Source organism: Belonocnema kinseyi, chromosome 9, assembly GCF_010883055.1.
Source record: "Belonocnema kinseyi isolate 2016_QV_RU_SX_M_011 chromosome 9, B_treatae_v1, whole genome shotgun sequence".
Classification (NCBI taxonomy): Eukaryota; Metazoa; Arthropoda; class Insecta; order Hymenoptera; family Cynipidae; genus Belonocnema; species Belonocnema kinseyi.
In genome coordinates, this window is record NC_046665.1 from 24,976,843 (window position 1) to 24,994,057 (window position 17,215).

General features: G+C 30.4%; 1 protein-coding gene across 3 annotated transcripts in view; it reads left to right on the forward strand.

Annotated features, from left to right (window-relative positions):
• The first annotated feature begins 6,127 nt into the window (after nucleotides 1-6,127).
• LOC117179454 (GPN-loop GTPase 1) overlaps nucleotides 6,128-17,215 on the forward strand; it is a 19,387-nt gene continuing 8,299 nt past the window's right edge. Inside the window, exons 1-4 of one of the 3 annotated variants that reach the window (XM_033371280.1) lie at nucleotides 6,128-6,194; nucleotides 9,279-9,534; nucleotides 11,751-12,115; nucleotides 12,266-12,495. In XM_033371280.1, the coding sequence (XP_033227171.1) occupies nucleotides 9,291-9,534; nucleotides 11,751-12,115; nucleotides 12,266-12,495 (839 nt within the window). In that variant the 5' untranslated portion in view covers nucleotides 6,128-6,194; nucleotides 9,279-9,290. Of the gene's footprint in view, nucleotides 6,195-8,262; nucleotides 8,284-9,278; nucleotides 9,535-11,750; nucleotides 12,116-12,265; nucleotides 12,496-17,215 lie in introns of those variants that run through there. The other 2 variants (XM_033371281.1, XM_033371282.1) reach the window with 2 other exon arrangements.

Genomic DNA, 17,215 nt, shown 5'->3' on the forward strand with positions numbered 1-17,215 from the left:
AAATTATTATTTAAGTTTCTCAGGAGTTTTAAATGCCTTAAAATCTTCAAGATTTTTTTACAATTTTATAAATCTTTTTAAATTTTTGAAATATTTTCGACACTGTAAACTTCCCGCAATAACAAATCCTGATACCTGAAAATACCGAATTAAAAAATTCTAGAATAATGAAATTCTGGACAGTTTACAATATTATCGAATTTGAAAATTCCCGAATAATAAAACTCCAGGCCGAATGCTGTCTAATGATAAAATATACAAACTAGAAAATTCCCGAATTGCAGAAATTGAGAAAACAGTTATGTGGTCAATATTATTTATTTATTAAAAATACAATAAACAAATATTTTTATTATAGAAATTTGGTTTAATGTTTAATTTTTTTAAATTATTGTTTTAATTTAAAATAACAATAATTGTATAAAAAAGTGATACAAACATAAATTTAAAACACGTGAGCTTCAAGTGAAACAAACTTTGCAGGATTCAATGCAGGCTGATTTAACACGACTTTTATATTTATTTATTTAAATAAGAATTTTATTTTTGCGAGCGTTTTCTGTAATGTACAAAAATAAAATGGACATTTTCAAACAACTTTTTTTATCCAAAAATACATTTGTTCAATTATTGTTATTTTTAATTCAAACAATAATTTTTAGAAACTTTAAACATTAAAAAAGTTTTTTCCTCGGTAAAGCAAGTTTGATCGCGCCTAGGGCGCGACGGTTAGATCTCGCGCTTCGCGCTCGATAATAGGTTACCTCGTGCTTCGCGCTCGGATATTTATTCTATGCATTTGGAATGCTTGAAAAAAACTTTATCAAGCAGATCTCTTTTAGATGGCAGTATTTATATGCGTCTTCATATTCTGAATTGTCTACTTAATTAATTATAGTCAAAAATTAAGTTTCTTAAAGCTCTGTAGGTTTTGAGGTACACATTCTCATCGTGACACTCGCGCTGCGTGCTCGATTTCCGACAGACGTTTGTAAACACGTTTTGTTGGATTTTTTTCTCGTAACTTTCGTCGTTTTTCCACACATTTTTTTATTTTACTTTTGTCAACGTTATTTTTCACGAATAAAGCAAAAAGTACGCGTCCTATCAAGAAGTGATTCTTAACGAAATTGTAGATCTTTTTTGGAGAATGTAAAAAATTTTTTTAACAAACTATTTTATAATTGTTCAAATTAGAGAGTTGTCTAGCCCGGATATTATATAATTCGGAAGTTTTCTGTCGGCAATTCTTAAATTCGGTAAGATTGTAAATTGTCGAGAATTTTCCAATTCGGGACTTTTATATTTCGACAATGCATTGACGAAATATAAAACTCCCGAATTGGGAAATTAAAAATAAAATCCCCACATCACTGTAAAAATTCCGAAATTATAACATTGCAATGTTATAATTTCGGAATTTTTAGTGATGTGGGAATTGAAAAAAGTCCCGAAATATAAAAGTCGAATTGGAAAATTCACGAAAAATAAAATAACTAAAATTCCAGACAATAAGATATTACCGAATTTTAAAAATCCCCAAATAAAATGACTGAATCCTAAAATATCCGAACTAGAAAATTCCTGAATTTAAACAATGTAAAAAATTTCTTATTAAATATTATTTATTGTAAATACAATAATCGAATATATATTTCTGGATGAAAAAATTTGTTTGAAAATGTGCATAGTATTTGAAAAAAACATAAAAAAGTTCTGAAAAATCGAATTTTTTATAAATAAAAAAAAAATAATAAAAATAAATTTTGATGTAAATCGTTGTTGAATTGAATCCTGCAAAGTTTGTTTCAAAAATGTTATTATATAGGTACGACGAAAATTTAGGCAGAACATTTTTTTCTTTCAAAGCACACGTGTTTTTAAATGTATTTTTTAATAGAATTTTTATAAAATTATCATTCAGGATGCCGGAGATTTCATTTTTTGGGATTTTTCATTCATCCCTTTCGGAATTTTTGTCAGTGGTCCCATATTTTTATACCTCCTCTTAAAATTATGTAATTTTTCAAAATAAAAAGTCAACATTTGAAAACATTTCAAAATCATCAAAAGTATCTATTCTCTTTTAAATTATTTCAAATCTTTTAAAATTATTTAAAAAATTTTTCGGAACTTTTAAATGTCTTTTAGACTGATTCCCATTTTTCCTAACATTTTTGTAAAATCCTGCACACAAAATTGTTTAAGAGCTTCCAGATTCTTTCTAATATTGTAAATCTTTGGAAATGTTCTGAAATATTTTTAAACATTCTCTTTGAGTTATGTACTTTTTCAAAATAAAAAATGATTTTAAATGTACCCAGAAATTTTTATTGTTTTCCTAGTGTTTCAAAATTCTTGAGGAGCTCCAAATTTTGTTCTTTTCTTTGTAACATTCAGAAACCTCCAGCTTATTTGTTTTTTTTTTCTAAATTAATGCTTATTTAACTATTCTTTAAGAATCAAAATGAAATACTTTTACCTTCGAAATACAAATAAAAAAATTAAACAATTATAATCGTAACATTCCAAGTTTAAATTTGTCACTCTGAAATTGTGACAATTCATTTTCAAATTGTTTACTATTGAAAATTGTTTTTTTTTTAATTTCCAAACCAAATAGATTAAAAATGGAATATTTTATACTGAAATAGTACTTCAAAAAGATTTTGAAATTGCGTTCATTTAAGAAGCCGTTAATTCGAACTTGACACTTGTGTCACTACTAAGGCTTTTCAATTATATTAGTTCAAATTTTAACGTTAAAATATGTAAATATTGACTCGAACTGCAGTTCAATTTTCAAATTTACTTTCAATTTCTGATTTGTCCCGGTCGCGAGTCCAGCTTAATATTTAAAACAACTTTCATGTTTTTGAAATTGTAATTTTTCGGTTGTAACTTATGGGACAATAATTTTATTCTTTGAAAGATTTTCTACAAATCTTGTTGATAATTTCTACATTCTCATAAAAAATGAGAAGGTATTAGTTTTTTTATGAAAAATAACTTTTTGGAATTTTATCGAATGTCGACGTTTTGAGGCCCCGTGAGTCACAAAAACAAGTTTTTACGTCGGGGTCTGTTTGTCTGTCCGGCGTCGTCGTTGTTGTTGTCTGTATAACGGATAATTTTCGAAAGACTGGTCCGATTGGATTGGGCTTTGGCACACTGTTCGAGGGACCAAAAAGAAAGATCGAGTTCGTTAAACAGCCATTTTTGATAAAAATCCAAAAAGTTGAAGCTTTTTCAAAATTGTTGAGACCACTTTTTTCAAAATTTGAAAATTTGATCGACAGCTATTTACGGTACAAAAAAATATGAACAATTTATCCTGACAACTTTTTTTGATAAAATCAAACTCACCAAAGTTAAAGGATTTTCAAAATCCAAAAAACCAAACGAAAATGGACATTTGAAGCAAAAATAGCTTGATATGGAAAAAAGTCAAGAGGCGTAAAACGCTACCTTTTCAAGGCCCCATGATTATTTTATCACATTCTCATCCATAATGAGAAGAGTTTTATGCGAAAAATGACTTTCGCGAATTTTATGAAATTTCGACCTTTTTAAGCTCCTTGAGGCAGAAAAACAATTTTTACGTCGTTATCTGTCTGTCTCTCTTGCGTCTATGTCGTCGTTGTTATTGATGTTATGGTTGCCTCGATATCGGATAACTTTCGAAAAAATAGTCAGATTGGATTTTGCTTTGACACACCGTTTTTCCATTTTAAGAATTGTATGTAAAAATTGAACTATTTTTACTTTTTTATAAAAAATATATTTCTTCAATTAAATTTTTGCAATAAAAGTGGTTCGAAGAGATTTTTGAAAAATCTTTCGGGGAATAAAATTAGTATTTATAGGTCGACAAGCGTTTGTTTTCTTTACCAAATTTGGCTTTCGTCTAAATTTTTCCAGTTGTTTTTACTATAGTACAATTTACGTTTGCAACTCGGGCGAAGAAATCCATTCTATTCTTTGACAAATATTCTTTGTAAATAAATATTTTTCACAGAAAATTACTCTGAGAGCAAAACGAAATCGGAAACAATAAGAGTTAATTAATTCAGGAACAAGCTTTTTTAACAAAAATGACCTTGAGTGAACCTTTAATATATATTTGTTAATTTTTACAAAAATCAGGCGTTATTTTCTTACAAAAAAAATAATTTGTGGGGGGGGGGGTAAATTATCAAAAAATAAATAAAACTTGAAGTTGTATGATTTTAATTTGTAACTAAATAATTTGAGAGGTTTCAATCTCAAATTATCGAACACTTTCCATTCAAAAATTCAGATGAAATATTTAAATAGCTTTAAATTGGAAATTATTCAATATATTCTGAAGACTACAAATTTAAAATGTCTAAATTATTAAAGCTTTAAATATTTTTGAAATTGCTGTTCTGGAGAATAAATAGCTCTTATTCTTTTATTAAGAAATCACAACCAAAATTGTTTAAAAAAATTTTTTAAAGGAGTTTTAAAAACCTTAAAAAAGGTCAGAGGTTTTAATAGTTCAATATATGTGATAGACTATCTTTAAATATGAAATTAGTCTATACTTTTTCATGTTTGAGCTACAATTATTCCATTTTAGAGTTATAAATTACAGTCGTGAAAAAACAATAAAATGTTTTAATTAATTTATATATAAAACAAAAAACCTTTGTATAATTCAACCTAAATGCAGCTGTAAAAATTTAATTTGAAATGCATTGAATTCAAGGTATAGTTTAAAAAGAAAACTGAAAGCAAAGGATCGACTTTCAAAAGAAGCGAAAGAAAGTGACTCGCTGGATTGCAAATGAACATGGATAATGGTGTATTTTCGCATTTTTAAATTTTAAATTCAAACTTTTTCGCCTTTTAACAATTTCGAAAAATTTCGAAAAATTTCGAAAAATTCTGAAAATTCAAACAATAAGACTGTATTCGGAAAATGAAGCAATTTTAAAGTTAAAATTCAAGTTCCTAAACTGAAGGCCTAAAAATTTGTAAATTTTACAATTAATGTTATGTAAATTGTATTGGTATCTTAAAAGTGTATAAATAGTTCTTAAATTAGTTTTTAAATTTTCTGCAGTTTACCTTTTTTACATACCTAGATGTCAAAAAGCCTACCCAATTTTTTCAACTTTAAACACTTATTTTCTAAGAGAAAATCACCCCTGTTTACCAGTCACTAAAATGGATTAGAAAAAAATTACCAAGACCCAAGAATAAAAATTGGATGTACAGCGAATTTAAAAATTTTTAATTGAGATTATCTTTAACTTTGTGATATCAAAAATTTCTATACACATTTCTTTTTAATAATACTGTAGGAGAAAATCAACAAAATCGAGCGCCGAAATTATAATTAGAGCAAATTTTCTGCAGTTCTATGGGACATTTAGATTTTTCAGAAGAACTTTTGTGATTTAAAAAATACTATATACATTTTTAACCAAAATATCTTATCCAGAAATATATTTTGTTTTAATTATTATTTTAAATTTAAACAATGATGTTTAAATACTTCAAACATTAAAAAAGTTGTTTCTTTGGTATAAATATTTGATTATTTCAATTTAAAAAAAAAATGGTCAAAGACAAATGCTTTCAGCACTTGTTTATCTTGAAATGTCTTTTTATAATACTTTTTTTAAAATTAAAAATATGATTTTTCGAAAACATTTTTTTTATAATTAAAAAAAGACTGTACCGAAAATGTGGATCAAGCTTCAGATCTGAAAAAATTCAGCGATACAAACATGTCAAACTTTTCTAACCTCAAAACATTTTTCTACTGCTTTACCGTCATATTTTACGAAGAATGAGAAAACAAGAATTCGACTTCGTAGTACGATGAGGGCAGCACCTCGATAGGGCAGAAAATGTGATGTCCTATATATATATTTCCCCACTCCGACGCCCCGTACCGCATCCACGTTTATAATAACTTTGTCCGTGTATTCTTAGATCGTGGTTGATTGGGTCGTCGCCGTCAGCGTTCAAATTCAACTTAGCGTCCTGGTGTTGCTATGGTAATCAACATGGCCGCGCAGCTGGTATGCGTAATTACGACGCAAATGGAACGTCCTTTGGCTAGACCATGAGTGGATTGGATCATGGTCCAAAATAACGTATTTTCGAATTTTGACCATTCAATACTAGAAACTGAATCGTCATAGTGGAAAAACTCTTGTGTATTTTGTTCAGATTAAAAAATAATAATTGAGCGAGCGCATGGCGTTCAAAATTTTTTGTGATTTTGGCCCAGAAAATTCATTAGCGTTTATAAGCTCATCAAATGTCAATGTGCAAGCTAACTCTGCATTTGCACCTTTGTTACTCTCAGGGTATTACTGGTTAGTGGACGGAACAGTAAGCCGCTCACTTTAAACTCTGGTAATGAGACCCAAACTTCAACCTTTGTATATTTTTTACCTGTTTTACTTTTACCCCTTGAGGTTTCTTTGGAATTTAGATTTTATTGTGAATTTTTTCAATATTTAAAATTCTGAAGAAGTAATTAATAAAAATATAAGAGTGATGGAATAAATTGTAAAACTAATAATAGTTTATAATTTTTTATATTTCACTAGTTATTATAATGAGTTTAATTTATGTACACTTAATTTAATAACTGATTATTAATTATTTAACTAAATTTAATCATGCATTTTATAGTAATTCACTTTTACAATTTAAAAAATGGTATTTGTTTAATTTATATTTTTGATATATTTCATTTCTTCGGAAATTTAATTTCTTAAGGGCATGTGATACTTAGAAAATTGTCGATTTTACCAGTTTTAGGTTCCCCCGGCTTTTTTTCTAGAATAATAAATATTTTCTCTTAAAAATTTGGGAAATGATAGCGATCATGCTAACGGACGTCCCCACAGACTTTTTTTGTAGGTTAATTCAAAAAAGTTTTAATTTAGCAAAATCTGATTAATTTGCATAGCGCTTAGGAAATAGTATCGATTTTTTCAGTGTTAGATTCCCTCGGCTTTTTTCCTATGATACGAAATATTTTGCCTTCAAAATCTGGGAAATGATAGCGAACATGCTAACGGACGTCCCCACACAATTTTTTTGTGTTTTTTTTCAAAAAATTTTTGATATTGCTAACAACGTACGTGTATATTTCGAGGTCATGTGTGTTACAATTCACCCGAACGTTACTTCCAAACTACACAATATTTCTGGCCGAAAACTTTGGACTTACAAATAAACATAGATACTAATCTCCCGGAACTAACCTTGTTTACAGACAATCAAAAACTTTATTTCATAAATAATTTCCAGATTATCGGAAAGGCAGAGATGAAAAACGACGTAACCTCAAAATAATGCATAAAATTTGTATTTAGCACAATAAATTTTTTTGTTATTCCTCAAAAAAGAGTCCGGGGACGTCTGTTATGATATTTTATAGCATCTCCAAATTCAATTTTTAAAAATTTCCATGTTTGTGGAAAAAAAGCCGGGGAAACTGTAATTATCACATGCCCTTAAGGGCATGTGACACAGCTAAATACCTACATTATCGACCTCACTGTTTCAGTTGACTGAATGTCTTTTTGAACCTAAGAACTTTTTTTGTAAATAAAATATCGAGCTGAAACCTTGGAAAATGTATTAGAGTACAATAAAGTACGTTTAGGTACTGCATTTTGGTAGGAACTTCGCTGAAAATTATTTCATCTTTTTTCTGAACGTCGACATTTTTTGAACGTTCGAACTTTTTTTATACATAAAATGTCGGTCTCAAACTTTGAAAAATGCAAGAGCCGAAAGAAAACTACGTTTAAGTACAAAGCTTAATAATAAAAGATGTACAAAAAATTCTTCAACTATCAACTCCATCGGCATCAGTCGGTAACGTTGTACACGAAAATACGAACCCTCTAGAGCCTCGTTTAGTGGCCGCCAGGGTTCGTATTTTCGCGTACAACGTTACCGTCTGATGCCGATGGAATTGATAGTTGAAATATATTTTTTACATCTTTTTTGTTAAGCCTTGTACTTTTACGTAGTTTTCTTTGGGCTCTTGCATTTCTCAAAGTTTAAGACCGATATTTTATGTATAAAAAAAGTTCGATCGTTAAAAAAATTTCGAAGTTCAGAACAAAGATAAAATAATTGTCAGTGAAGTTCCTACCAAATTACAGTACCTAAACGTATTTTATTGTACTTTTATACATTTTTCAAAGTTTCATCTCGATATTTTATTTACAAAAAAAGTTCTTGGTTTCAAAAAAGCATTCAGTGAACTGATAAAGTGAGGTCTGTAATATAGGTATTTAGCTGTGTCACATGCCCTTAAACAATTATATTTTTTTAAGATTTATTTTGTGAAGAATTGTTTCAGTTTGTCAAACTTTTCTCAACACTTCATTTTTTTTAAACAATTTGTTTTAAAAAAAATGTTATGTCTTAATACTTGATGTATTTTTATTCATTTACTTAAACAATAATAAATTAGGGAAATAATAATATTCGATCATAAAAGGATTCTAATTATAATTCACATACATTTGTTAAAATTTTTTTTAATTATTAAAAAAAATTTTTTTATTTAAAATTTAATTTTACATTTTAGGGTCAAAGTATCTATTTCTTTTATTTTCCTCTGGGAAATAATTTAATACTGGTAAAACTTTGGGTACAACAGTTTTATTGTATAGTGCATAGTGTTTAAACGGATTATGAAAGGTTCCCCGCCCATCATCATGTACTTACTTATGGACACTCCACCTTCAAGGACGAATATATTCTTGTTTTTGCTAATTATTTTATCGATTTTGAAGTTCAATATGATCCATTTTTTAATTATCAATATTTGACTATGAAAAACAACTGTTGTAATTTTTAACTAAAAGAAACAATATTTATGGCCCAAAATGAGCTCTTGAAAATCAGGATTTTCGGCCTTTTTAGTAAAAACCCATAATTTATGTAGTTAAAAAGAGATCACGCCAAATGAGTTTTTTAATAAACCTATTTTTTTTACAATTTTTAAAGCCTGAATATCATATGTCCAAAATTTCATTTTATTACAATAATTTATATGAATAATTCAAACATGAAGGAAAATGAAGTGTTTTCTGTGTTAAAGGCTATATGAAATTGTTTGTCGATGCGCTCGCTCAATATTTTTTTTTAAATTTGAGAGAAAATACAAAAGAGTTAAACAACTATGAGGATTCACTTAATAGTATTGAATGGTCAAAATTTGAAAATTCGTAATTTTGGACCACCCTTATTCATATATATGATAGTAAATTTTAGAAATGTCTCAATCCGGCGAAAAACATGCCTCCCTAAATGTCAACGAGGAACAAAAACAGGAAATACCAATGGAAACTGATTCCAATCAGTCGAAAAACCCATGCTGCGTTATCATTTTAGGAATGGCTGGTTCAGGTAAAACCACATTCGCAAAGAGAGTTGTTTCTGAGCTTTTTAAGAAAAAGAAACCCTATGTGATAAATTTGGATCCAGCATGCATGGAAGTTCCTTATCCGGTTAACATAGGTTAGTAGACACCATTTTGTTTAAGGGCATGTGATACTTAGAAAATTGTCTATTTTACCAGTATTAGGTTTCCCCGGCTTTTTTCCTACCATAATAAAGATTTTGTCTTAAATATTTAAAGAATAATAGCGAACATGTATTTTGAGGTTATGTGTATTACAATTCTCCTTAGCTTTACTTCCAAACTACACAATATTTTTGACTGAAAACTTGAGACAAGCATAAAAAGAAAGTAACTAATGTCCAGGAACTAACATTTGTTTGTAGACATTTAAAAAAGTTTATTTGATAAATAATTTCCATGGACATAGGAAATACGGGACTAGGCATGCCATCCTAACTTGGACGAGCGGGGTTGAATCCACGGGAGGGGGGAGAATTCCATGAGTGGGGAGAGCCGCCATCCTACGATGTGCCATTTGATTATGCGCATGAGCATTTTTGCTAACAAACTGTGTATGAAAATATAAACATATGGGCGCTGCCATGTTTGTCGCGGGACATCAAAAGGTGGCGGACCTCCTCCCTCATTGCATCACCTCCGCAATGGCATGCCTACCCTACCGAAAGAAATCTCTGAGTTTTCTTTAGTGAAATAGCCTGGCCCATTTGAGCCTGTAAACAGAGTCGATTTGAAACAAAATAGTCTCGGAGATAGTTTGAGAGATTCGGATCCTTTTCAAGATCCTTTTAGTGGTCGTTTTAAGAGTGGTGCGACGGTAATATAATGTTCCTTTTGTATTCGTTACGTACCGGGCGGGCAGAGTTATTTACAGTAGTTGGTCGTGGCTAATCCGCCCTTCCTTTTTAAATTTCTCTTCAAATTATTAACACTTTTTTTTAATTGATGAATTTTCTCATTATACTTATTTATAATTATAACTTATATACTGATATACAATTTTCTAGTTGAATTAAAAAATGTTGTCTTTTTTGGCGTATCTCATTCCATTTACGAGAAACGCTCTATTAATTCCAATTTTAAGCATTAAAAAAAAAGTTAGATATCTGAAGTCATATTTTAGGTAAAAGTATTGTCAGGCGGCTCTAAGGTTGTCGGAAATTCAGGGGAAATTTCTTGAAATTGATTTTACAGGATAAAGTTTGAAGCAAAAGTTGGCCCTCTCCCAGAGATGCATATTTTCATTATATCATTTTTTGATAAAGTTGGTACATTTGGAGAAAACATCGATTAAAGAAATACTATAACAATATTACCATTTGGATAAAAAATGTCTTATTAATGTTGGAGTATATCTGTAAAGGAGTATCTTTTTTCTTCTAAAAATTTTCCAAAAAATGACTTATAAAGAAAAACGGTTTTTTATTGTTATGGTATTTTTTTAATCGATGTTTTCTGCAAGCGTATCAATTTGATTAAAAAAATGATATAATAATGAAATTATGGATCTCTGGGAGTGGGCCAACTTTTTTTAAAAACTTTTTCCTGTAAAATCAATTTCACCTGAATTTCCGGTTACTTAAAAGCCGCCTGACAACACTTTTGCATCCAGGTAAATGCCTGACAATGCATAGGTGCTATTTATAATGTCACCCCCTATATGTACACCAATTTTCAACCTTATCCGAGTCACGTTAGTTAACTGTCAAAATTGACACCTTTGCCAGATCGCCTTCGGTAAACGCATCCACTCCGACTTGTAAGGCACCCATTTTTACGTTCCTCATCGTAAGATGAACATCTCAGGTGAAAATTGGCCTTATCCGTATCACGTTGCCATTTACGTTGTGGACTTACGGTCTATAAGTCTGGCACATCTCAAATGGAGGATTGATTCCTCCCAGATGCACATGCCCGTTGTATCGTTTTTTTAGAGTAAGAAATGTTGCGCCTTAGAAACTAAAATATTTCACATGATTTTAAACATTGCATAATTCAAAACACTTAAAATAAACATTAAAACATTAAAAGCTTTGAGCGATTGTTTAGTTTGAAAACTGTAGAATGAACATTGTCGAATGTAAATTGCTTTCAGTGTAAAAGAAAATACAATTTCGCGTAGATTTCATTTGGGAATTGCCTTCTTTTTGGGGCTTTTAATTGTAATGTATTTAACTATAAAGACTACTGCTTTGAGATTTTACTTGATTGAGCACTTCAACTTAACTTTCTGACTTTTAAATACTTTAATTATGTAACTTCAAGTGTTTTTACATTCAGAATAAAAATCATTGTTAATCAATCTATTTTTAAGACATTCGGGATACAGTAAATTACAAAGAAGTAATGAAACAATATGGTTTGGGACCGAACGGTGGTATAGTAACCGCTTTGAACCTCTTTTCAACGAAGTTTGATCAAGTGATACAACTAATAAAAAAAGCAGGAGAAGCTCACGACTTCGTAATTTTGGATACTCCGGGACAAATAGAAGTATTTACTTGGTCAGCCAGTGGTTCAATCATAACAGAGTTATTGGCATCATACTTTCCGACGATCGTTGTTTACGTGATGGATACTGTCAGAAGCTACAAACCCGTGACTTTTATGTCAAATATGCTTTACGCGTGCTCCATACTCTACAAAACGAAATTACCATTCGTCCTAGTAATGAATAAGGTGGGATACACTCTAAACCATTAATTGAACATTATTTTACGTCGTTATAACTGCGTAGAAACATGCCAACTCATTTTGTGTTAAATGGCAAATGAATCTAATGTAATATTTATAAAAACTTTACTAATTCGATTATAAATTCACTTTCAGACTGATGTCGTTTCTAATTCTTACGCAGTTGAATGGATGACTGATTTTGAATCTTTTGAACAAGCTCTGGAATCTCAAACTAGTTACATTGGTAATTTAACTCGCAGTATGGCTCTTGCACTCGATGAATTTTATCGTAACTTGCGATCATGCGGCGTTTCCGCTATTACAGGGTCAGGAATCGATGAGTTTTTCAGCCTTGTTGAAGAGGCAGCACATGAATATGAAACGTAAGTATCAATGGAAATGTAATCACTGTTTTACATTAAAGGGCACATAGGGGAAAGGATACAGTAGTGTCCATCTTCAGGATTGCTTCTGCAGAAGAATAAAAATGTAAAATCAGATTTGCCATCGGCAGTAGCTGTGCTATGGTTCTTGACTCGTCGAGTTTCGGACGTTAATCGCAGAAGGACGCGATTTGTGCTTGAATGAGTGACCGTTCGTAATTGTATCCTAGTCGGGTTTTCAATACGTTTAACTACTAAGGAAGTTTGTTTCTGTGCATTTTTCCTTTCCCTTGATCAAATATTCAGGCCAATGCGAGTATTACTAATAAAAATTCGGCACTAGATGGTAGAAGATTTTAGAGATTGAGTGCGTTAGGCATTACTTGGAGGCTTATTATGAGAGTTCGGGTAATTAATGGAAAGAGGGGTGTGGTGGAAAGGATGTGAGTTAATGTCTGACGAAAACAGTTTTGGGTACTGCTTAAGTCTAACACGCCATCTTGTGTCAAAAGTATGTATTAATGAAAACGGGATATTACACCAAATCTAATTTAATTTTTATAAAGTAATTTAAAAACATTAAAATTTTTTACTTTTAAATTTCTTATTGCATTTTATCAGCTGCACATAATTGAAAAAACGATTTAGAAGTTCTAAATATTTCACAAAATAGCCAAAATAAGCAACAATTTTAAGAATTCTTGTTTACAATTTTCTGCTGTATTTTTTTGAAACCTCTTACTTTTGTTGAAAAAAGTATTTTTCAAAATATCAATAAACCTAAAATTGTATTCAGAATAACATCGTTCATAAAATTATCTCAATCAGTAAACAAAAATTAACATTATTTAGATTGAATTTGTTGATTTTTCATTTAAGAAGAGGATTAACACAGGCACACAAAAAATACAACTTTGCATGCACACTGAATCAATCCACCATACTTATGTATTTTTTTAATGCGGTTGAAGTTGTATCCCTCATTTTCAACATTTAAATTTCTTTTAGGGCCGGTTCCACCAACTTCGGTTAACTCTTCGGTTAACTGACGGCGGGTTAAAGTTAACGCCATAGTTAAGCTTCGATTAACCTGTTGCACGTTCCACCACATTTTTGGAGGGTGCGGTTAGCGAACCAGATACCCAAGAAAAACGAATCCATTCAAAAGACGACTCTGTGAATTGCGTATCTGTCATTTGCAGATTCAGAAAGGTAAAACTGAATCAGTTTGCGACTATGTGAATCGGTCATTTTCTCAAGCAGCTTCGAATCTGCCATGCACTGCAATGACCATTTCAAGCTAGGCCACATGGAGTCGGGTTTCCTTCTTTTTAAACGAGACCGACTTTTTTGAGATTAAGTTGCCATATTTTACACGATTTTTAAAATTGATAAATTTTCGGAAGATTAAAAGAAATCATCCGCAAGTCTATAAGATTCCTTTTGCTATTTCAGTTCTAGATGTTGCAAAGGCTTTTGTGGAATATAAGTTGCTCAAAAAAATGATAACGACTAAAAGTCTTTAAAAATCCAATCGGTGGCAATCTGGAATTCCAGTGACAGATACGCTATTCAAAAGCCCTCGAAACCCATTCAAAAGAAGTGAATGGATTTTTGTTTCCTGAGTAGTCGTTTCGAAATAACTCATATTTTACTTTAAATCATTCGCGTGATTGGTTACCCGTCGGTCGAGTGTAAAGCAAAGCAATATGGGCTCGCGCGCCAAATCCAGGTAAGGTTCACGCCACGCTCGTGTCCACATTAACTTAAAAAATTTAACGTTTATGTATGTTTTGTTCATGTTATATTTCTATTTTATTCGTCTTATTTGTAATCTGTCATCATACGACCTTAGAACTTCTTCCAAAAACTCCATATTTCACAACGACACTGCACCTTGTAGGTTAAAGGACGATTAAGTGGCCCTTACCGACCAATTTTTACCGGTTAGATTTAACGGTGATTAGTGCGAGTTAACCGGCCGTTAAAAAGTGGTGGAACGCGTAACTAGCTTTAACGGAGGATTAACTTTTTAATCGAAGTTGGTGAAAGCGGCCTTTAGAGTTCTAATATCCTTTTTAATTTACAAAAAGAAGGGAGGGGGGGGGGCTAAATTTACGTTTCTCCTCACTTTTGGAAAACACTCGTATAAAATCAACAAAATGCTTTGAGTGTGTTTATCGTCGAATAAAGTAATAATTAAAATATAATATATTTATTAATATTATATTAATAAAAATATAATAATATATTAATTTGATGCAAAATCATGTTAATCAAAACAAGAATCCAACGACCAAATTTGGACCACAACGAATAAACGAAAACCGAAAAATCCTATTGTAATCTGAAAAAAAAAAAATAAAAAATAAAATTTTCGGAAAAAAATAAAAAAGAGGAAAGAAAAATGAGAAGGCAGCCAACCACAACCCCTTCCTTCTCTTTTTCTTTCTTTCGTCTTTTTTATTTTTATGACCATCAAAAAATAATAAAAAAAAAATTAATAAAAATAAAATAAAAATAAATAAACAAAATTAATAATTTGCTCGTAGATAATCAGAAAGAGTTAAAGGAATATAGTTCGTTTAATACTTTTGTTCTTCCATTTTTTGGTCAAAGTTCTAAAACTATTGAACTCATGTTTAAAAAATTTTAAATTCATGCTATTTTCCGCATTTCATTTAAAATGGAATCGGTGATAAATTTTTGTAAGGATCCTTTGGATAATTTTGAAAAGGGTGGTGTTGTCTATAAGATCACTTGCAGGATCTGTGGGATGAATTACTTGGGTCAAACTGGCAGACTTCTTAATACTAGGATAGAGGAGCACAAAAATGATGTTCGTTTAGGACGCTGTTATAAAAGTGTTCTTACCAGACATACAAAGGAATTTGTTGATGTTGACCATGAGTTTGACTGGGATAATATTCAAATTTTGCATAGTGAAAGTAATGAGAGAAAGAGGGAATTCATAGAAATGTTTTATATTAAAAAAACAAAAAAAAAGTTATCTATTAATTTAAAAACCGATTTGGATGGGTTGAACAAAAATCATGCTAATATGATTAATTACATATAACGTAGCTGTTTTATGAATTCTGTTTTTCTTTTACTTTCTTTATTTCTGATGTAATTGTGACAGATATTTATATTGTGTTTACAACAGATTGGCCTTTTGACCCTCATTCGATTCTCAGGTATCAGAGAGAGAGCATCTGTTCGTGGGTGCTATCAATTTCCACCACTTAAAATTTTCTTGCCTTGATAAGGTGTACTGTACGAGTACCGAAACTTTGGTAATGCAAATTTATTTATTTATGTTTTTTATTTTTATTTTATTGTAATTTGATGGTCATAAAAATAAAAAAGACGAAAGAAAGAAAAAGAGAAGGAAGGGGATGTGGTTGTTTGCCTTCTCATTTTTCTTTCCTCTTTTTTATTTTTTTCCGAAAATTTTATTTTATTTTATTTTTTTTTCAGATTACAATAGGTTTTTTTGGTTTTCGTTTATTCGTTGTGGTCCAAATTTGGTAGTTGGATTCTTGTTTTGTTTAACAGAATTTTGCATCAATTTGATTATTGGACGTTAAATGGGATTTTTAATTTGGATTTTGGTCTAATTTAAATTTCGTAAATTTTAATATATTAATTAATATTATAATAAACAAAATATAATAATTAAATATGTAAAAACGGTAGGTTATGATAAGTTCTTATGAGACATATATACTTTTGAGTTCGTGATCTTTTCCCCAGCTCTCTGAATACTTTTTTAGAAATTTACCTCACAAGTAGCCATTTTAATTTCATAAGTAGCCCAAATGGCCATAAATCCCGGCGATAAGATTTTAGTCGCCAAATAGTAGATCGACGTAGCCCAATCGGCGATTGATAGCCCAATCTAGCAGCCCTGGATGTGGGCTGGGCAGCCTACCCCAATCAAATCTGTTTTTATTTTGGCTTTCAGAAGTTGATACACACTATTGGGATTTGAAATACAGCGATATGTTATCTGGTAGCTAAATTTGGCACGAAAATAACGGGCTCGTTTTTAAAACGCTGTGTACTATTCCGGTGATATTCAGAGTAGAATATAGATATATTTTTTGAATACTACGATTTAAATCATCAAATTAAAAAAGTCCGATAATATTGAAATAGACGATCTAGGTATGAAATTCAGTCCGAGGAAAAGCAAGAGTAAAAAATTTTGCTCTGTTTTCGGATGTTCAAGCAAGGCTAGCAGAAACCGAGATGTTAGGTTTCATCAATTTCCCTTGTCTAAAAAAGGTTTTGTTAAAGTGGTTAATAAAAGTGGGCCTGAAGAAATGATCGCTCGGAAAAAGCAATGTGAAAATGTTCTAAAACAGGAGAAGAAGGTAACCTCAAACATATGCGTGTTTGTTCTCTGCATTTTAATAGTAAGGATTACTCATTTCAAGCAGATAACTTGACATTGATTTCTAGAGCCAAATATATTTTCTAATATTTTGAATTTATAAATAATTTAGATATGCCATTTGAGTCCTCTTGATTATACATCATTTTATTTTATAGCCTCAAAATTTTGATAGGAACTAATTGCAAGTTCCTCTAAATACATGAAGCAAAATCGTTTTTATTTTTTACATATATCTAAAACATTTTGAAAACTTTGTTTTGTCTGGCTGAAGTTTTTTCAAAAACTGCCAAGAAAATATTATTATTAAAGTGTATATAT